The sequence below is a fragment of the Hylobates moloch genome, unplaced genomic scaffold (genome assembly GCF_009828535.3).
Source record: "Hylobates moloch isolate HMO894 unplaced genomic scaffold, HMol_V3 SCAFFOLD_17, whole genome shotgun sequence".
Classification (NCBI taxonomy): domain Eukaryota; kingdom Metazoa; phylum Chordata; class Mammalia; order Primates; family Hylobatidae; genus Hylobates; species Hylobates moloch.
Genome location: NW_026652292.1, coordinates 8,282,715 through 8,306,013, shown reverse-complemented (window position 1 = coordinate 8,306,013; position 23,299 = coordinate 8,282,715). Strand labels below are relative to the sequence as shown.

Here is a 23,299-nt window from a genome sequence, read left to right as displayed (position 1 = left end):
AGGGGCACAAGCATTAGATTCTCCAAGGGAAGCCTAAGTAAAGGGTCCTGAAAACACCAAGAGTAAAGGGATATGATGGTATATCGATCTGAAGAGTCTGCATGGAGAAGGTCCTCCTCCAACTGGGCCTGAGAGATGCTTGAGGAATCTGGCAGGGAAAACAGAGAGTCACATGGGAAAAGTCAGAGATTCTGATGAGGCTGAAAAGTGCTTGGCTCCGTGGCACGTGCTGGTGACACAGAGGGGGAAGTAATTATAGGTGAAGCTCTGAGCATTAGCTGGGGTCAGATTATAAAGAAGTTTAGACTTGGTCCTCTAGACCAGTGACTCCAACTGGGGCAGTCTTAGGGTCACCTGACAGGCCTTTCAAGAGTGTAGATGTCCAGGCCTGTCCTCAAGTCCTCTGAATTCCACTTTCTGGAAGTAATGCCAGAATCTTTTTTTTTTTCTTTTCTTTTTTTTGGGGGAGAGAGAGCGCTACTCTTGTTGCCCAGGCTGGAGTGCAATGGTGCAATGGTGCGATCTCGGCTCACTGCAACCTCTGATTCCTGGGTTCAAGCGATTCTCCTGCCTCGGCCTCCCGAGCAGCTGGGATTGCAGGCACCCACCACCATGTCCGGCTAATTGTATTTTGAGTGGAGACAGGGTTTTACTATGTTGGCCAGGCTGGTCTCGAACTCCTGACCTCAAGTGATCCACCCACCTTGGCCCCTCAAAGTGCTGGGATTACAGGCATGAGCCACTGTGCCCAGCCAGAATCTTTGATTTAATCAAGCTCCCATTGCTCTGCTGGCTTGGTAAATTCAAGAACTTCTGCTAAAGGCATTGAGGAGCCCAGGAGATTTCTACATTTGTGTATTTACATGATCATATTTGTATTAGGAAGATATGTCCACTATATTGTGTGCAGGACGCACTAGAACTTGCAGAATCTGGAGCAACGTGTGGCAGTCGGGGGTTGTGGATCAGGTGAGTAGAGGGTGCTTAGACTTAGGCAGTGATGATGGCAATGGAGATGAGAAGCCAGATTTGAGACATGTTTCCGTTCTGTGTTTGACAGCAATTGATGGCCAACAGAATGGGTTGGCTGGTGGCAAGGATCAAACCATTCAGTGAGTTTTGGGAGTATGACTGGGATAGAGCATATGGGAGAATGAACTGTAATTCTTTGATTATTAGAAGATACATGAGAAAAAAAATCTCAGATTTGTATGAACACTGAAGATAGCCTAGAAAATTAATTGTATGTGGAGATAATTTAAAGCATGAATAGTCCTAGGAAATCACAGTTTAAAGGAACCATAGAAATATTCAGTTGGCATTTTTTTCCAGATGAAAAATTATCTCTGTTAACTGAAAAACAGAAAGGAACAAATCAGATACCAAGTGGACCCACAAAGGCAAAAGTCGCGAGTTAAATTTTAGAGCAATAAATCATCATCTGTAATCCTCACAGCACTTAGAGATTTGCAAGTAATAATTAAAGCATAATAAAATGTAAACTATTAGTGTAATTGTTAACAATATTGATTAATAACTTTTACCCTAAATATATTTGTGGGAAAATATTTTTCTGATTTTATATCTCTGAGATTTGCTGGCAGCATTGTTCTAGTTATTGCATGCCATTAAAATGTATCTTTGTTATTTCATTCTATTTGCTAAATAATAAGAGGCTATCCGTCTATTTTTGCACCTTTTAATCTTGGTATTTAAATATATAAGAATGCTATTAAAATGGTTTGATCTCAGTTTTAATGTGTTCTTTGAAATTTATTTCTAATAACCAAGACTTTTAAGGAGCTCATAATGCTCTTTCTGGGATAGGGAATGAAAGAAGTTAATATGATTCTGGGAGAATGGGTACTGGACACACATAACAGCATTAACAGCAACAAAAATTAAATTACAGTTATCTTGAAATTTGCATAGCCCGAAGAATACATATTTACTATTTTTGAGGAGGGCAGAGAAAATTCTGACTGAGGAGATAGCTAATCACACGACCATATTATAAATTTGTCACCATATTTTAAAATATTTTAGAAAAAATTTCACAAAAGAATTAAAAACTGTGATTTAAATGCGATCTAGCTATTTAAATATAATGTTATACTATTTGGAAAGGCTTTGTAATTTTGAAATTTAATTATCTTCTGAGAAACCCATGAAAAAAGTACATGAAGCGGACATTTTTTAGGATGGTTATGACCACAAAATAAAAAGCCTCCTAGAATTTGCTTAGAGTCGGGCAGCCTAATGAAAAGTCTTGGCAATCACAGTTATAGATAGGTTGGTGAACTGGTGAATTATACGAGTTGGTTACATGATTAAATCATTGTATTCTTTAAATTTACTGATATGATCACGATATTAAATATTTACCTTTAGATAAACTAATTTTACAACAACATTTTATGTTTTAAAAGATATAGTTACTATTTTTCCTTATTTTTTTTATTTATTGAGACAGAGTCTTGCTCTGTAGCCCAGGCTGGAGTGCAGTGGCAGGATCTCTGCTCAGTGCAACCTCCACCTCCCACGTTCAGGGATTCTCGTGCCTCAGCCTCCCAAGTAGATAGGATTACAGTTGTGCACCACTACGCCTGGCTAATTTTTTTGTATATTTAGTAGCGGTGGGTTCCCGCCATGTTGGCCAGGCTAGTCTCGAACTACTGACCTCAGGTGATCTATCTGCTTTGGCCTCCCTCATGCCTGTAATCCTAGCACTTTGGGAGGCCCAGGCAGGGGGATCACCTGAGGTCAGGAGTTCAAGACCAGCCTGGCCAACACAGCGAAACTCCATCTCTACTAAAAATACAAAAAAAAAAAAAAAATTAGCTGGGCATGGTGGCGCACGCCTGTAATCTCAGCTACCCTGGAGGCTGAGGCACAAGAATCGCTGAATGCCTGCGACAGAGGTTGCAGTGAGCCAAGATCCTGCCACTGCACATCCAGCCTGGGCAACAGAGCGAGACTCCGTCTCAAACATAACTTGTTATCTTCAAAAGTCTACCAGTGCAACTGAAAATGTACGTATCATGTAGGATATCACTATACTTGAAAAGTTCTGTGTCAGTTAGATGTTGACAGCATTGAGGATGGAAGGAAACTTGCAGTGAGGAAAGTATTGTGCACAGGAAGCTGGTGCAAGGACAGGAGAGACTGGTCAGCTCTCAGCCTTCCCCAACAGGCTCATGGGCAGTGTCTGTTTTGTCTTTGGATTGTTTCATGATCAGTCTTGGTCTAAACTTTTATTAAACAACAACAAACGTTTCTGTCAACATTGTTAAAATGTCTTTATACATTTAATCGGCTTCTGCCTTCATTTGCTCTAGTACAAAATACAAATCTACCTTCCTTAATTCTTCTTTTCTCAGTTATAAGCAAGCCTCTAACTCATATGTTCAATAGGAACTTGTAATTTTTTCTTCGATTTTATAGTCATATTCATCAGAGGCCAATTGAGTTATTCTAAGAGAATGTCATTTTAAAACACCTGTGTCTTTCATAATTTATGGAGGTCAAAGTTAAGTTTTATAGTGTCTCTAGATGAAATGAGTCATTTAGTTAATATGCTCATGATGGCTCAACCTTTTCTTTAATGCTGGCTGCATTTTATTCCTTTACATGAAGATACAAATGAACTTCATTTATTAAGGTCCCCACTGCTCCCTCCCAGAATATATTGTTGTGCTTAGTGATTTGTTTCTAATAGGCCACTGGGGGAAGTGATGGGACCCAGGAATGAGTTATTCAATCCTAGAGTCAGTAAGCAAGAAACTTTGGTGAAGACGTAGAAAACCCACTCAGGTGTCTAGTGGGGAAACGAAGAATAGGTTTTAATATTATAATTTTGCATCTGCCAAATTTAATAGCTTTGTGATTTGAATTATTCAGCCCATTGGATCTATGTACTCCTCATATATTATTACTCCTAAAAGGAATCTGGTTTATTGCACGTGAATGTGCAATGTCAAATTTTATTCCATGGCATTTGAAAAAAAAAAAAAAAAAGTAGATCCATACCATGGGCAGAAAAACTCATGTTTTTATTTACTGTAGCCGTAAAACTGAACTGTTACACTTTGGCAAACTCTTGCTTTTCACTTTGGTAACGACAGGAGAAAAATAGAAGTATAGAATCATTCCCCCAAGCTATACAACTAATGCATTCAAAGAATCTAATCTCTTAACCTCTTGCACCACTGCCTTTTTCCCTGAAGAATGGCAATATTCCTTATTACTACCTATTTACATCTAGGGGTGTTGTGAAGATTAATGAGATCACTTAAATGCTTTGGGTTGCTCAAAGCATTGCTCTATTACGGAGACTGACCCTACTTGGCAACATTTGGTTAGCATTTCCAGTTGGCCAGGGGCCAGAAGCATTATTCCTTCATGTTGGAAAGGCTGGTGGCCTTTCTGGTGAACCTCACGCATATTGTTTTCCCTCCTCTGTGCTTGCACAATTGCAAGATAAAGTGGTTGCCTCTTCTGTAATACCCTGGAGGACAGCCACTTGCAGGGTTCCATAGATCTTACTTTAGTTTGTGAGTGGCCCAACACCTGGGAATATAATATCTATTTTTTGTCCCCTTTAGAAGGTTTTCTTTCTTTTTGTAACCTTTAACTTTGTAGGTCATTGACCTAAACTGTGATGGATCAAGATGTCTTGAGAGATTTCAAGTCCCTCATGTTGCCAGCTGGCTTGGAATTTTTCCTACTGCAAAAATGCATTTGGAGTTGTACGTGGGGCCACATAGTTCGAGGAAAGAGATTTGAGAATAGCAGAATCCACACTGTGTTTTGTCAGATTCTTAGGTTCTTGGGATGTGATTAGGGAATTCCACAGATGTTTTACTTATGGTTCATCTTTTAAAATATTGTTTAAAATAGCTGAAAATTGTAATAAGGTGAATACTAAACTGTTTGTGTAGCGAGGCATTTGACTACTTGGGTTTTACATGGACCATAGTCATTTATTAAACTAATATTTAGGCCAGACACGGTGGCTCACGCCTGTAATCCCAGCACTTTGGGAGGATCACTTGAGGTCAGGAGTTCAAGACCAGCCTGGCTAACATGGTGAAACACTGTCTCTACTAGAAATACAAAAATTAGTCGGGCGTGGTGGCAAGTCCATGTAATCCTGGCTACTGGGGAGGCTGAGGCAGGAGAATTGCTTGAACCCAGGAAGTGGAGGTTGCAGTGAGCCGAGATCATGTCGTTGCACTGCAGCCTGGGCGAAGAAGCGAGACTCCATCCCAGACAAAAAAAAAAAAAAAAAGAAAAGAAAAAAAGAAAAAAAAGAAATATTTAAAAGCACCTACCAACTCTGTGCCTTAAAAATCAAACAAATAAAAAATCAACAAAAACATAACCAATCAACTGGCGTGAATATACACATTAAATAGATGTTGATCTGTGTAAGACGATAAATAGTTCTGATAAGTGGAGTTTTAATTTTTTTAAGAAAGCTTCATCAACTGATTTTATTATTAACAAATACATAAGTACTTATTACATCAATTTATACTATTAAAGAATTATTGTATCTATTTTATATGTTGAGGTTTCTTTTAAGATTATTTTGAAATAAGTTACTCAGTTGTGAAAAATAACACATGAAAAACACTTCTCAGGAAATGATTAAAATTGGCCATAATAAAAATATTTTTGTAAAATGGCCATTTATTCATAGAACTTAGGCATTGTGTATATCTAAACATGGTCATGGTCTTTTGGGAATTTGTATTATTTAAATACATTGAGATAATTGTATAGTTTATCTCTTTCATTTCATAAGTTAAGAAATAGGGATATTCTTAGAATTAGGTATGGGCAGGGAGTTATTCAGGCAAAATAAAAGGAGAGAAAAGAGGTGCCATTTAAACAGCCAGACCCGTAGGCTCAAACTGTTCTCCTCATGGGGAGACATACATCACAGCCAGATCACAGTCCCAGAGGTGAAAATTGATGGCCTAGGATCAAAGTTTGTTATTATTAGAACTAAGACTTGAATTTTCTTAAAATGATTTGTAAATGTTCCTGTAAATGACCAGTGAAGATATGAAATAGTCGTAGCATAAGAGCTGTTACTGTGTTGTTTCTGGGTGTGTGTATGTTTGGTGCAGGTGAAATTAGGAAGGGGACATTGAATAACTAATATGTGGGGTCTTGAGGCATCATGGGACAAGGGACACCAAGACAGGGGGACTTGTTTCTAATCCCAGGACTTTCTCTGAAGCCTTACAATATTGGACAAATCTCACTGAAGCTGTAAATCTATAGAAGTTTCCTCATCTATAAATTGAGGGGTATATACTCTTTAGTGACAGCTTAGTTCTCGATTTCTTATACTCTATATTATTTGATTAAAAATATGAGAATGGGCTAAAATAACCACCAATTTTTATCTTGCAACCCAGAAAATACTACAAAAAGAAAAGTTCAAATCCTCTGGTGCTTTCCTTCCTGGGGTATCGGATGTGGTGATGGTGATGGTGGTGACGATGGTATTTCATAGCAACTGTGCTATTTTTCTTAGTAAGTGTTCCCCTCCATCCTCTCTGCCCCTTCCTTTCACCTATTGAATACCTCTGCCATATTGATTTATTACTGGTGAGATAATTGGAAGGGCACTATAGCTCTCAGGTATTTGGAAGGAGAAGAGGTAGATGGTTGAACTCCACTAGCAATGTTTCTGGAGAGGAGGGGTATCTTTACAGCCCGCTGGAACTTGAGAAGTAGAAAAATAATGATCAGAAGAGTTATATTTGCTTATGGAGATGTGGACTGAGAATGTGGCATAGTTTTGATTATAAGCCGTTATCTTCTCCTATGGAAAACACCTGAAAACTGGAAGCAGGTGTTGCAGACGGTGATCTCTGCGTCTCCTCCACTCCCCTCTCCAAGTAGACAGAGAGCTCTTCACTTGATCTGCACAGAGCTCTACAGAGCACTGCAGACTCTGCTATGGTCTTTTCTCAAAGGGCCTGACAGCACTTCCAGCTCTTCCTTTGTGTATGAGAGCTTCTTTTCAAGAAATTTTCTGGAGACAGATACCGTAGTGTGAACATACATGTGCACACGTATGTGTGTGAGTATGCACGAAAGAATGAACCATGAGATATCACCAAAGCTCTTAGGTAATTCATTTACTAAATGAATGAGTTTCTTTTATTGGAAATATTTACTGAAGAAGTCTTTCTTAAAATTGCCAATGGGTTGAAAAGGAGTAGGACGACTGGATTCCAGGACCAATGACAAAATAAACGTAGAAGTTGGCACCATTAATTGATGCTTACAATGGGTCAGACTTCATTCCAAGTGTTTTTCTTTGATTTAAACCTCACAACAACCCTAGGGAATGGGTTTGATTATTAGCTCCATTTTACAGATGAAAAGACTAAGGCATAGAGAGAAATGCTTTCTTCCTGAGATTGTATAGAGGCAGAACTCTAGTTTTTGCATGAATATTCTTAACTGCTAGGTAATACTGCCTCCCATAGCAGAGGGGCAGCCTCCTGAAACCAGAAAGACAGTGGGAAACATGTGAGGGTGGGGAGCTGAGCTTCTCATAGAGGCAATGGGTGTACAATGGCTAGTAATTTCCCTGGTGCCGCTACGTACTAGTCTGCTCTCACGCTACTATAAAGAAATACCTGACACTGGGTAATGTATAAGGGAAATAAGTTTAATTGATTCACAGTTATACATGGCTGGGGAGGGCTCAGGAAACTTGTAAACGTGGTGGAAGGTGAAGGGGAAGCAAGCTTGGGCCTTCTCACATGGTGGCAGGACAGAGAAAAGCAAGCAGGGGAAATGCCAGATGCTTATAAAACCATCAGATCTCATGAGACTCACTCAGTATCATGAGAACAACATGAAGCAACCTGCCCCCATGATCCAATCACCTCCTACTAGGCCCCTCCCTGGACACATGGGGATTATGGGGATTAAAATTCAAGATGAGATTTGGGTGGGGACACAGCCAAACTATATCATACTGGTAAGCCCTGCTTCTGAAAGACTTGTCTGTGTGTGTGTGTAGATTTCTCGCTTCCCTTAGAGGAGGTGTGCTGGTTTCAAGGTCACACTGGGTGAAAGCTTGGCTAATGTTGAAATGCGAGTCACCCTCCAGTGCCACCTACCTTGGCTCCTTCAACATACTCTTCTGTATGTGCACCAAGTTCACATTTGTTCCTCTGAAAATGACTTTTTATTGTTGTTGAGACAGGATCTCTCTCTTTCGCCCAGGCTGGAGTGCAGTGGCAGGATTGTGGCTCACTGGAACCTTGACCTCCCAGGCTCAATCGATCCTCCCACTTCAGCCTCCTGAGTAGCTGGGACTACAAGCGCGCACCACGCCACCTGACTAATTTTTGTATTTTTTCTTTTTTTGTAGAGATAGGGTCTCCCTATGTTGCCTAGGCCTGTCTAGAACTCTAGGACTCAAGTGATTAGCCCACCTTGGCCTCCCACAGTGCTGGGATTACAGGGCAATGTGCCTGGCCTGCAGATGACAATTCTGTTGGAGTCCTAGACTTCTCATGACACCGACTAAATCAAAAGACTTTCCTGTAATATTCCCTCCCCTCAGAGGTATCCTCTACCTGGTTCTACATAGAGGGCTGTAGCATTATAATAAAGGACAGGGGAACGTTTCCTGAAACGGCTTTCTGATGGAGGTGGCATGTGCCAAGCAGTGCTTCTGGGAGCTTCTCTTGGGTATATCAGAGGTGAGATTGGAAAGGTGGAAAGAGTGTGGTAAAGAGAGTATTGCTTTGGTTTGGGTGAGGCCGTTTTCACTCAGTTTAGAGAGGAGGTACCCCCATGTGAGGGGGCAAATTGTGTGAGAACTGAATGCCCAGGAGGCAATGCCTGGACTCATGAGACTACCTGAATGTGAGCCTAGTCCTCTTTCATCCTGCAGCTGTGTGTGTACATGTGCTTCTGAGTGCCAGCTTCCATGGGGGCTTTGTCCTCCCTAACTCTGTCCATAACCCATAGGGATGTTTCTTGGTCATCTCAAGGCTAGGCTCTTGGGCTGCTTTGGCTGTCACTTGTCACTTCTACTGGGACATACGTCCAGCTTATATACCTACTGCCCCCCCAACGACAGTGAAAATAGTCAACATTTATGCCTCATAGGTGTTGTAAAACCAATAAGAAGTGACTTTGGACCAGCCCATTATAACAGCATCCTTGGCTTCTTGGAGATCCCGCCTCATGCTCATTTGCATCTTAGAGTTTGCTTACCATTATGTGCCAGCATCTTCTTGACATTATTATTTGCACTTAGGCTGGCTTTCTCCTCGCTTCCTCTTTGGGGTGCTGCTGGTGCACATCTGCGCCCCATCTTCCCATTTACATGATGTCAGGATTTCAGTTAGAGGCTGAAGCAGAGAATACTGAGGGAGGTTAATGAGTTGTCTCTAAAACCTACAACACTAGAGTCCAAAGCCTGGTGTAACTAATCTGTCTTTTTTCCCTGTCCTCTGCTGATCTCTATTTCACTATATGTTTCACTCTTCTTCCCCTTCTTTGTTGAAATTGATATTTTACTTTTCTCTAATTTCCTCTTTTATACTTGGGCAGTGAAACTTGACTCTTTGAAGCCCTTGATGTCATCAGTTTCCTTTGGGCAGACCACCAAGTTCATATTTCTTTTCTTTTTAAACCAAATCCTATATAATGCAAGTTATATTTATGTGTTTATTATTTATTTATTTATTTGTTTGTTTTTGAGACAGGGTCTCACCCTGTCACCCTGGCTGAACTGCAGTGGTGTGATCACAGCTTACTGCAACCTCCACCTCCCAGGATCAAGGCATCCTCCTGCCTCAGCCTCCTGAGTAGCTGGGACTATAGGCAAATGCCAATATGCCTGGATAACTTCTGTATTTTTTGTAGAGACAGATTTTGCCATTGTTCCCAGGAGCCTGGCAACCTCCACCTCCTAGGATCAAAACATCCTCCTGCCTCAGCCTCCCAAAGTGCTGGGATTACAGGTGTGAGCCACCATGCCAGGCCCAAGTTCATATTTCTAAACTTTTATTACGTACTGAATCCATCTTACAAGGTAGAGTACTGTGAACCTCAAAGCGTTGCTTGAATTCAAAATCTTAATTATAAAACATGGTGAATTCAGGTGATAATTAAAAAGGAGGACCTATGAGGAATAGTTTTACATCATCTTGCTTAAGTAAAACAGTTTCAGAATGGAATGCCCATGTCCTTTTATTTATTCCATATGGATCAAGAGAGCCAGTTAATGACTTACACTTACCATAATTATGTACAAACACACCCCACTTATTCATTAGCTTTCTCACCAATCTCTAATGTGTATTTGTTGACCTCTTGAATTCCTCTTTGTACTCTAAGATCCAAGGAAAGTAGTGCTAAACATATTCTTAGAAAGAAGATGCTTTTGAAGTCAAAATTATTATTTTATTTTCTTTGTTCTTGAAATTTTTATAAACTCTTAACTTTTTGTGATCTATTAAAAATAAAACTGCTCTCTTTTTGTATTTTGTAGAAACTACCTCTTCAGGTTACAGCTTGAGGATCTGTCTCTTATCCAGGTAGGTGCAATTTATTTTTCTCAAGCCTTCATTTTCCATCCCAATTAATTCACTGTTTGAAGGGATGAAGACAGACGCATGTAAAGGTGTTAATCCAGCCTGAGCAGGGGCTCATTTCCTCAGCGGGTCAGGCCACAGGACTAAGGCTGCCCTACTTGTTATGAGTCGTCACCTCCCTTAATTCCCAATTAGCCTTTTCCTCCTGTCAGGTGGCCCTCTTTGTTCCATGGATGTGATCCTGATTTATCCTTTCTTAGATGAGAGACCATTCAAGAAACATTACCTCAAAGCCTGGACACATTCCTTTCCCCACAGTTACAGCAATCATCGATTATTTAGTTTGATGCATTTGGGCATCATATTCTTGTGAAACAGCTTTGTTTCCTCTTTGTAATTTATATATAAACATACATACGAATACATGGGTTAAAAGCTACCTATAACAAAGAATAAAGGGAAATAGATCAAAATGAAATTTACCTGCTTCTGTTGTTGTGGTTTGGACAATGGACCAGAGATCTTGTGCTTAAATGAAGTATTTATTTTAGTAGCAGATCTGAGTCACAAAAGCCCACTTTTCCCTCTAGTCTTTAAAATGTGTCTCCTAGAAAATAAGAGAGTTAAGACACAAATATCTTCTTCACCAAGATTCTGGAACTCCCTGTGGACTATGCCAGAATCTTTGGGCTGTGTAGAGTTTAGAAAAAGTTCTTCAACCAATTTTAGTCTCACTCTGATGTGCTAGAGCTCTAAGAGGTGATTGGAGAGGATTTTATATTATTTTATTCTCTCTTTAATGCTGCTGCTTGTGAACATTCAGGGAACTTCAGAGCTAGGTTTTAATATTAGATCTATCTTTTACTTAGCAGGGTGTTAAAATCAGCCAATCTCACAATCAAAGCTAATATTGATAAAAAGCAAGGGCTTTGAAGACACATCGACCTGATTTGTGATCTAGTTCCATGACTTCTAGGAATTATTGGTTTGTCATCTGTGAAATGGTCACAAATCACTACCAACTCCATATTAGCATGGTGAAAAATAAGTAAGATATTCAAAAGAGATAAAAGGTTGCAATTTATCAATTTTTTTATTGTTTTTTATTTTTTAAAGTGATAATAATAATAAATCTCCATTGTAATAGTTGTATCACAATTGAGAATAATTTGTCTTTCCAATGCAATTTAGTATATAATAGTATATAACTGGAGTCTTTCATTGAGCTGAGTGGTAAAATTATGAATTTATGATTAAGGAATCAGAATGATCAGCAATTTGAAGTCATTATCTTCAGTGAAATAAGCCAGGCGCAGAAGGACAAATACTGCAAGATCTTACTTATGTGTGAAATCTAAAAAAGACAAACTCTTAGGAGCAGAGAGTGGACTGGTGGTTTCCAGGGGCCCAGAAGGTCAGGGAAGGTGTTAGGGAGATGTTGGCCACAGAACAAAAAATTCCAGTTAGACAAAGGAATAAGTTAAAGAGATCCATTGTATGACATGGTGACTATAACTACTAACAATGTACTATATGCTTGAAAATTGCTAAGAGAGTAGATTTCAAGTGTTCTCAACATCAAAATTAAATAAATAAATAAATAAATAATGTGAGATACCTGCATGTTAATTAGCTTGATTTAGCCATTCCACAACATATACATATATCAAAGTGACATGTTGTACACTATCAATAGATACAATTTTTACTTGCCAATTAAAAAATGAATGATCAACAATTTAATCAAAATGCCATTTTAAAGATTGTTTTAGATAACCTTTTCTAAAATATATATCTTTTAGTAGATAGAAACTACATATTATACTCATTTTTGTTCTCATGGTATACTCTCTGGCATATCACATGTGTTAAAAAGTGAGCTTTTGTAGGTCTGTGTGTGCACAAACATATATTTGCATATACACATTCGTTTGTTCCCAAATTTGCTAGCTCTGTCAGCTGAGAGGGTTTCGAAGTATTGTCTTAGTAGCAGTGAACACACTTGATACATGTTACTTTGTTTCTAAACATAATTCTCCATGAAAACAAATGAAGGATTTTTTTGAGAAGTGGCTTAATCTAGAGTTGGGCATGGAGAACTCAGATAAGACTGGAAGAGCTTGTTGTTTCAGAAATTAAGGAAAATATTTAAAGAATGATGAGGGTGTGTCACAAGAAACTAGGAGCCAGCTTGAAGTGGGCTTACTGAAGAAATCTGGGACAATTTGATTGTCAAAATAGATAATGCCAGTAGTAGATTATAACACATTGAATAACATAAGAATCCATGAGTAGATGCTAACATAAAACATAAATAAATGAGTAAACAAATGCCAACTAATAAATATTGAAGGAATAATTTGATTAGGAGATTATGATTTGGCAACCCTTATACTAAAAATTGATTTAAAAGGCAAAAGTGATCAATAGATGCTTAACTTATGGGTCAGAGTTTGATGACAGACAGGATATTTATTCATAGTAGTCTTAAAGTACTTACCTATATGATACTTATTAATTACAACAGGAAAACTTATAACTGAAATCTGGCAAATAGCCCATGACCAAATAGTCAAAGGTCAAGGGGAACTTCACCAGCAATGGGACAGAGTTCAGTGATTTGATGCACAGAGGACACAGCAAGATGTCCTTGATATTTCAGCCAAAAATTATAACCAAAATTATAACTAATAACCTTATCGTGAGGAACCACCAGATACACTGAGGGACATCCTACAAAAAAACTGACCTCTACCCTGCAGATATCACAAAGTCATAAAAGCTATGAAAAAAGAAGAAATAATGAAGAGCTCTTCCATCATAAAGCTCAAGAAATAGACATGGGGATCAAATGCAATACTTGACCCAAATTGAATCTTGGAGCAGATATATTTTTTCTTACTATAAAGGACGTTATTGGGACAACTGGAGAAATTCAAATGTCTGGATAAGATAGTAGAAATGTATTAATGTTAATTTGTTGATTTTGATAACTAATGTAGGAGAATGTCATTGTTTTTTGGAAAAACATGCTAAAATATATAGGGGTAATGGGTATCATTTCTGCAACTTATATCAAAATAGCTTTTTTTTTTTTTTTTTTTTTGAGACGGAGTCTTGCTCTGTTGCCCAGGCTGGAGTGCAGTGGAGTGATCTCGGCTCACTGCAACCTCCGCCTCCCAGGTTCAAGCAATTCTCCTGTCTCAGCCTCCCCAGTGGCTGGGACTACAGGCGCCTGCCACCACGCCTGGCTAATTTTTGTGTTTTTAGTAGAGATGGGGTTTCACCATATTGGTCAGACTGGTCTCAAACTCCTGACCTCAGGTGATCCGCCCACCTCAGCCTCCCAAAGTGCTGGGGTTACAGGCTTGAGCCACCGTGCCTGGCCAAAATAGCTTTTAAAATTGTTATATACATAAATACACAGAAGCTATACACGTGTGCAGAGGCAAAAATAATAAAGCAAATATGATACAGTGTTAACAGGGGAATCTAGGTGAAGGGCTTATGAGAGTCTATTGTGACATTTTTGCAAATTTTACTGACATGATGTCCAAATAAATAGATGCAAAAAAGTGAGGAGATGTATTTCCATTAACTCATGTGTATATATTTTTGTGAGGTCAAGGAATCTAATTGTACTTTTTTCATCATTGCCTCCCTTGGTCTTGGCTGCCTTCAGTGGAAATCAGGTTGCAATTATTGATGGGATTGATGAGCTATTACTGAAGTATAGGATGCCCATCAGTACCACTACCTGGTGAGAGCTTAGTCTACTGGCATAGCACCAAGCAAGAAGACAGTGACTTTTTCAACTGTGGTTTTGAAAATGCAGCTCTAATGATAGAGGTCAGACTGCTGTATCATTGGTGCAAAGCAGGGCAATTCTGCTTTTTCATATTCTGTGGCTGTGTACGGAGTTCTGTAGCCTACTGTTACTTAGTCTGGAGAGAGAAGGCTGGCATTCTTCATGACACACTTTTTTTTTTTAATATCACATGTCTCCAGCAAAGAGGCCTTGTTGGTTTCTATGAATATTTTATTTTAATTTACATGACAGTTCCCAATGATGACAGAAAGGAATAAGCACACTTGTGGACAAAGGGTGTTATAACAGTGCTGTCTGATAGAAGCACTATGTGAGCCAAATAGGTAATTTAAGATGATCTTCCAGGCACACTGAAAAAAGTACAGAGAAGCAAGGGAAATGACTACTAACAGTATATTTTGCTACCTCAATATATCCAAAATATTTTAATTTCAGCATAGAATCATTATAAGAAATTAATGATCTGTTGCACTTTTTTTTTTTTTCTGGAACTCAGTCTTCAAACTCCAGTGTATGTTTTTTATTTCCATCACACTTGGGTTTGGACCAGCCAGAGTTGAAGTGTTCTGGATGGCTGGTGCACCCCATTGGAAAACAGTTTTAGATAATAAGTGAGAGAACATTTGACTTGTGTGCCTTCAATTATTACATAGAAAGATTGTTTTCTACCACAAATCATGGGGGTTGATTTGTAGATCTCAGGTTAATATTTTTCTCCTTTTCTCTCTCCAAAGTTAAAAATTATTGTTTAAATGTAGAAAAATGATGAAACAGATCAAGGAGGACAACCAATTTCAAGGAAACTGGAGACAATGAGACATGAATGTAGTTCACCAGTAGCCTTTATTTTACACTAGACAAGGCGTCCTTGGGTCCTGCCCCTGTGCAGGACAGAGGTTCACCTCCAGGTGGCAGTTTGCATTACCTGTGTCTCTCCTGGTCACCTGGGGGCAGTTTCTACCTTGTCATGTCGCGCTACGTACTGTTTTCCAAACTATAGGCTATTTTCCAACTCGAAGCATTTGCTCTTGCTGTCCTGCCTCAAACAACTTCACCTTATTTATCTTCTTCTTCCTGGAGAAAAAGACTGCCCATCCTTGAGTTTCACTGGTGACTTCACCTCTTTGTAACCCATTCTGTGCCTGCTTGGCTGGTGACCCTCTGAGGCATTTCACAGCCTCATAGCCTTTATTTCTGACTAGTACTTACTGCCTCGTGTTGAAATTCATTCTCTGTGTTGTGAGAAGTGTTTTCTTTCTTTCTATATGTTCAGAATTAGATGAGATTATTCGATTAGGTTACCTGGAAGGTGGTAGAGTCAAAACAGATGGCTTACAAGTCTCTGTCCCTTGGTATTTAATAAGCTTACTCTTCCCTAACCTTTTTAAATGTAACACTAATGGAGTGTGAGGCAAACAACCTATTTTTGTCCCTAAATTCAAGAAAAGAAAAGTAACGTTAATCCAGAAGCTAGATTTATAAGAAATGCTTTTGGAAGAGACATCCTAAAACACACACGTGCATACTGTCACCCCAGGGGACAATTCGTGGATGCGACAGGCAATTCTTGACTGATATATTCATTCCTTACATACCAACCACTTGTCTTCTCAATACTGTTTTACAATTTTCCTCTCTCCTCAATTTTTTCTCCTGCTTTGACATTGGTTTAGCAACAATGATGAGAAAGCAGTTGTTGAATAATGATTCTTCTTTTTTTCCTACTTAGTGATGTTCATAGAATTCTGGAGACCCCACTGCATTGTGCCTTGTCAACTGCCCTGAAATACAGGGTGGTACTTTCCGTCCAGCAGCCAGCACACTTCCTGGCTACAGTAGGAACATGGGGACACTGCCTTAGTGCACCCTCTCCACTCCCCTCCCACCATTCCCTGACCTTATGATGTCTATCAAAGCACTGTCACACATGACGGCTCAGCTCTGTAGAACCATACTGAAATTCAGTGAGGAGAAAAATAGGCTTTTGTGGGGTGGCTTCCAAAGGAGAAAACTCACTTCCAAGTCAGGTTGCCTGATAAATCTGGTGCAAGGAATATTTTGGACGTGGAGTCAACAGTACTTCAAATCGGAAGTCTCTTCCCTTTTGCCAAAAAAAAAAATCTTGTCTTTTTGACAAACTAGAAACATCACTGGTGGAATTGCTAAACCCATGAAGATTTGAGCAGGAATTGGGATAAAAGTACTCTCTTACCTTGAGTGAATGTTATCTGTATGAGGTAAATCTCTTGGCATGACCCTAGGAATATTCACATATAAATTTACCATGTAGTAAAATGGCTATATTTGGAATACTTCTTATGATTTTCAGACAGGTACGCCTTAACATATTAAGAGAAGATGTCTCTTAATATTTAAAGACCAAGAGTTGCTTTTAAACTAAGAAAATAAAACCTGTTTGTCATCAATGGCTACAGAATCAAATATTAACTTATTTTCACTTATAAGGCACCTTTTTGCTCAGAGACTGTGTTTTTTTTTTTTTTTTTTTTTTTTTTTTTTTGCAACTCACTGCATGCTGAAGTTTAGCCATCCCCTATTGAAAACCAATCATTTTCAGGCATAGTGATGGTTGGCCATAATTTGTTTCTTCTATCTCATGTCATAATAACAGATTCAAATCTTCAGTATCAGTTTTCTTCTTGCCTTAATCATGGAGATTATTTTACAAGAACAAAGCTTTTTGAAAAATATAAAAATGCAGCTGGTCTCAAGACTAATTCGCAGCATTTACCCATCTGGGATCCTACTGCAGATGGCTGGAGGTAGATGCTCACTGAACAGAGTTCAAAAAACACAAAGGGGCTGGAGCTCATTTAACCTCACTGTCTTCCTAAAATTCTTTTGGGAAATAGCTCCAAATCCATTTTTATATTGTTTTGTTTCTAACGGAAAGAAATTCACTGCCTGTTTCTCACTCACAAATGCTGGGATAAGCAGAAAAAATGAAATCTGTGTTCCAATTTGCCACCTGCCTCTCTATGGTTTCTAAATTGAAAACTGTTAGATCTCTCTGACTACATGATCAATATCAGTAGAGAATTCTCTCAAAAGTTAAAGTGGATATTAACTTCTTTCCTGTATATCTGGGTTGGGGGGATTGAGTTTCAACATGAGTCAATTTTTTGACTAGAAGTTCTCAACTCCCCAAAATTTTACCTTCTGGGAATATTTGGCAATATCTGGGGACATTATTAGTTGTCACAACTGGTAGGGGAAGCTTTGACTGGCATCTAGCGGGTAGAGACCAGGGATGATAACAAACCTTCTACAATGCACAGAGCAGGACCCCCCGTTGAGCGAAATTTACCTGACTCTGAATGCTAACAGTGCCAACGTTGAGAAACCCTGTGTTCCTTGATTGCTGCCTCAGTTTCCACATGTTTTAAAGAAGCCATATTCTAATCTAATCTGTGATATTAAGATTACTTGATTGAACATAGAAGATCTTTGATGTGCTTAGGGAATTTTTCGGTTTAGATTTCTATATATATGTTGAACATATATGTCTCCATATATGAAGAAATCTAAACACTAAAGATTCATAGTTTGCATATATATATATATATATATATACATGAATATACATATGAATCTTTAGTGGCCAGTTCTAAAGAAGCTGCTGGGATTCTTGTGTTTAAATTACTTCCTATTATTAATATGAAATTAAATTTAAAAATAAATTGAGGCAATTTATAATACCCTCTCTAGTGGGTCATAACACTATAATATAACTACCCTCTGTTGGAATTCTTCTGTATAATTTAAAGCATGATATATTAATTAATAATTTAGAATAACTATTCCAATGAGATATTCACAATGATTAATTTTTTAAATTATGTTTTATATTTATTGGGCAAGGGGAGACTGGTCTTCCCCACAGCTCTCAAAAATCATGATTCTGAGCTCATTTTTTTACCTTTGTCATATGTTCTTAGTGTCATAGAAGTGGATTTTTTTTTTTTTTTTTTTATACTTTAGGTTTTAGGGTACATGTGCACAATGTGCAGGTTTGTTACATATGTATCCATGTGCCATGTTGATTTCCTGCACCCATTAGCTCGTCATTTAGCATTAGGTATATCTCCTAATGCTGTCCCCGCCCCCCCCACCCCCCACCCCACAACAGTACCCGGAATGTGAAAGGAGAAGTGGATTTTAAAGATTATTTTTATTAAAATTTTTCAGGAGTTAACAACTAAGGTGTGTTGACCATAGTAAAGGTATTATTGGAACATAGCCATTCATTTGCATGTCGTTGGCCTATAATAGTTAATAAAGTTTTATTTGGAATCCAGACATATTGTTTATTTTTTTTTAACATAACGTCTATGGCTGCTATTCAGCTAACTTGACCAGTAGCCACAGAGACTGTCTGGCCTACCAAGCCTAAAATATAAACTATGTGACTCTTCCTTTAAGAAAAAGTTTGTCACCTGTTATGGTACCTGGTACTCAGCAAGTTCTCAATGAATATTTCCTGAATTGATGAACGAACACAATATGACTCAGTATTTTTTTTTAGTTTATCAATGTTTGATTGCTGTGTTTATTTGGACTCCTTGTGTAATAATTACATGATCCCCAGTTGATCTTGACCCAGAAGTTGGTAACCTGAGACAGTGTTACCAACTGTCCTCCTCAGATTCTAGGCTCTTATATCTCATTTCTCCTCAGATTCTAGGCTCTTATATCTGTTCTCTTGGTGAAGATTTTCTGTCAGATGCCGTTTTATATACCTATTTTATTCAAACATATTTACTTTTTAAATAACTTTCTGGAAGATTTATAGTTGATTATGTATATTTTATGTAGATGAGGACTAAGATTTTACTAGTTTCAGAGAATATGAGTCAAGTTAACTGCCATTAAAACAACTCCGCCCTCCTAGAAGCTGAACATTCACATGCAGAAGACTTATTCCTCCCTTGCAAGTGAGTCCAGTACAGTCTGTGGGGCTTCGCTGCATGCTGCCATTCAGGATCCCACAGTGTTCTCTATCTTATGGTATCCCATCTTCAACCCATGCCTCCAGGGGCAGCAGGGAAGAAAGACAAAGTCGAGTGGAAGATCATGCAAAGGATCATGCCATGCCAGGAAGCGCATCCCTTGTGCCCAGATTTCACTGGCCATAACTCAGTCACATAGCTTCAAGAAACCACAAGGCAGGTTGGGAAACGTGGTTTGTATGCATTCAGACATTGACAGATATTAGCATTTTCTCCTAGTCAGTGCTAGGGAAAACAAGACTGGCCCCTGGGGATACACTTAACTGTTCCCTGTTCTACCCTCATCCCACCCTCCCGTACCATTCTAATTTTTTTGCTACATACAAACAGATTTCTTTATGCTTCTAATATTTCTGTAAATAACAAGCAGGAATACTTTGAGCAAGCCACTTAACCTCTCTTTACCTCAATTTTCTCTATAGTACATTTTGGAGAGGACAGCCAGGAAGAAGAGTGCACCGGATTTATCCCTGAATTCTCTGTCAGGATTAAATTTTTAATATGCATCATCCTTCTACTTACTCTTTCTTCCATCATGCTTAAGTAATGCCTGAATTCCTGTTTGTTTAAGGAAAACATTCCCTACTAATTTGAAACTTGGCATTATGCTTATTTGATGTAACTTTAATGACCTAATTTGTCATGGAATCATGATGACAGCAACAAAAATAATAGCAGGCATCACTCACTATGCCATTGCTCTGTTCTTGGCACTTTGAAAGCATCATCTCATCGAGTTCTCCAGCAGCATCAAAGTGGGGGTATTATTTTCAACATTCAACAGCAGAGGAGTTGAGGTCTACAAGTTGATGTGATTTAGCCAAGATAAGCCAGCTGAGAGGTGGTAGAGCTACGATTTGGACCTGGGTGTGTAGGGCTCCAGAGGACAATTGCTGCTTTATTGTACTTGCCAGCATACCACCTATAGTTGACATCTGGCTTACAGTGAATATAACTGTTAATTTTTAATTGAAATTCATATGTGGGTTTTAGGCCGGGTACCCTGGAAACACAGTCTGAGGCAGGGGTTCTCAAGCATGTGATTTACTTAAGGCATGCTCCCAAAAGGTAGGGAGTGAGTGACATATCAAAGAAAGGAAGTAGGCAAAAATTTCCTGTCAGCTGGAGGATAGCCTCAACCCGATCCCAGACGCAGCTCTGGAGCATAAATAGAAACGCTGTTGATCCCATTTGAGGCAAGGGCTGTGGCGATTTATAACCAACTCTCCCTTGTTCTTCTGCTGCTGAATTTGGAGTGTTTGGTGACATAACTTCCTGGTGAGGTGGCTCTCATTAACCAAGAGCAATTCTCCAGAGAGTTGGGAAGCTATGAACCAGGATCAGCTAACACTGACAGCAGCCAGGGATACAGTGTCCTGTTTCATAAGAAGAGCTGGATGGGGTGCCAATAGCACCCACTATGATTGATAATACTCAATACTTTTAGGTATCTTACTTAGAGTTTTCTTGATGTTTCTGACTCTGACTGCACAGACACTAGTCTCTGCCACTGAAATGAAGTGTTTTTATGTCTTTGACAAAAAAGTACATACTTTATTATTGAATTCATTCTTTTGTGTTATGCATATCTTAATTTCTAATAACTCTTTTTATCCATTTCTAAATTGTTGCTTTGCTTGTGGCCTCAAAAACTAAATTGAAGATGCATGAATATTTTTGTTAGTCATGTATATCATTTAGTTTCATGAAATGAAGTCAGGCAATTTCTGTAATCCAATAGCAAACACTGTCTGACAATCACAAGCTGCTAGATAAATGGAGGGGTTCATTTCATTTATCTAAAATGCATTTCTCCTTCTATGTCAAAAATGGCCCCCATATCTGCCATGACTGCTGAGTGATGGGCATGCTCAGAATTCTCTGCCCTGTGTTCATTTCCCTTATCTGTATGTCCCTTCCAAAATGCTAACAAAAATAAATCAGCCAACATACCAGGAAAACTCATTGCTCCAAATTTTAGTAACGATTTTTTGTTTGAGTAAGAGACAGTGTGTTCTGTAAGCTGTCTCTCAATTACCTAAGAACAAAGTGAAAATAAAAAGCAAAGGAGAAACATAAATGAAAAAAAAACAAAAAAACAAAAGCCAGTCACATTGGCTGACCACTCTCTGGAGTGGATGGATTGGAACTCTTAATTTGGAGACTCTTTAACATGTAAGCCATTTGTCATCCAGAATTTATTGATAACTGTCACAGAGATGGGTAGAGTCATTGTGGATCGGGCTGCAAAGGACAACACCCTTGTTTAACGTATGTTTATCAGACAGTCCTTTTGCTGCGCTCTCATAGCTAACCTTTAAGAGTTTATATAATACTTCTTCATTAGAACACAATGTTTAATCTGCTTGTATCAATTCTTACTGTTGTGGGGGCTATTGCTGCTTTTCCAAGTGATACTACATGATCCCTTCAATGATTTTATATGGGCTGGTTGCACAGTTTAATTTTTGAAATTCAATTCTACTTTCAATTTTTGGCAATACTCAGTTATTATTTACATGCATCTTAGATCGCAGAGGCAAGTTGCCCATGCAGAAATTCCCTACTAAGAATAGGCTACTTTATAAGAAAATAGGCATGACTATACATGTAATTTTGGTAATATTTGGAGTCCAAAGATCTCATGCAATTCATTGCCTAAAAATTGCCAAGCACCATTTGAATAAAAGAGCATCAAAACCAAATGCAATTTTAAACCATAGCCATTAGCTTCTGATTCAAGATGAAGGGAACCTATGTACTGTTCTTTCATTGATTTAAAATAAAGCATTTAAGTGACAATAAAGGCACATCAAAGGAAAATCTCTGTGAACACAAGAGACACCCTACCCAGCTCTCCTTCTAGAACAGGGCACCCTATCCCTGGCTGTTGTGAGGGTTGCTTGATACTGGTTCATAGCCTCCCCTTCCTCTGGAGAATTGCTCTTGGCTGATGAAAGTCACAGATGATCCAGTTAGTAAAGTTAGCAGAAGATGACTTTAAATAATTATGATTAATATGAGGAAGAAAGTAGAGGATAATTTATACAGATTAATTAAGGAATGGAGAATTTTATCAGAACATTAGAATAAAAAAATAATAGAATAAATTTTCTATATTTTTTAAAACACAAACAATATCTGGCATATGGAACTAAATGAATAATTTTAACAGCAGATTAGACATAGCACAATATTGTATTAGTGAACTGGAAGACCAGTCTGTGGAAAATATTCAAACTGAAGTACGGAGAGGAATTGGACAGGGTAGATAAAAGAGTATTAGACACACACGACACCTTGAAAACTCTAACTCACATACAACTTAAGTCTCAAAAGGAGAAGGGAGAGAACAAGGCAGAAGCTATATGCCTAGTAATTATCACTGAAACTTTTCCAAAGTGATGAAAAGTATCAACTCACAGACTAAGAAGCTCTGCAAACCTCAAATACAATAGATAACCACAGCAGCGCGTTACAGTCAGACTTCTGAAAACTGGTGGAAAAGAGAAAAGTCTTAAAAATAATCAAGTAAGAGAAAAAGACATAACCTTCGAGGAGTAAAAATAAGATCCACAGCCAAGTTTTCAAGAGAAACCACAAACTCGAGACAATGGAAGAAGCAATTAGAACCCAGATCTTCCTGCTCATTCGCTTTGTGTCTCAACACAGTGGTTCCTCTGCCGTGCTGGAAGAAGACAGAAGTGCAATTCTGGAAGATGACAAAGCTGCTAATATATTGGACCAGGGGACCCAGATTTCCCTTGAGAACTTCCCTTAAAAAAGAAGGGGAGGCCGGGCGCGGTGGCTCACGCTTGTAATCCCAGCACTTTGGGAGGCCGAGGCGGGCG

At 38.7% G+C, this 23,299-nt stretch overlaps 1 protein-coding gene across 1 annotated transcript in view; it reads left to right on the top strand.

Annotated features, from left to right (window-relative positions):
- SEMA5A (semaphorin 5A) overlaps positions 1 to 23,299 on the top strand; it is a 509,156-nt gene that overhangs the window by 217,256 nt on the left and 268,601 nt on the right. Inside the window, exon 5 of the mRNA XM_032135528.2 lies at positions 10,547 to 10,592. Within this exon, the coding sequence (XP_031991419.1) occupies positions 10,547 to 10,592 (46 nt within the window). The remainder of the gene's footprint in view (positions 1 to 10,546; positions 10,593 to 23,299) is intronic.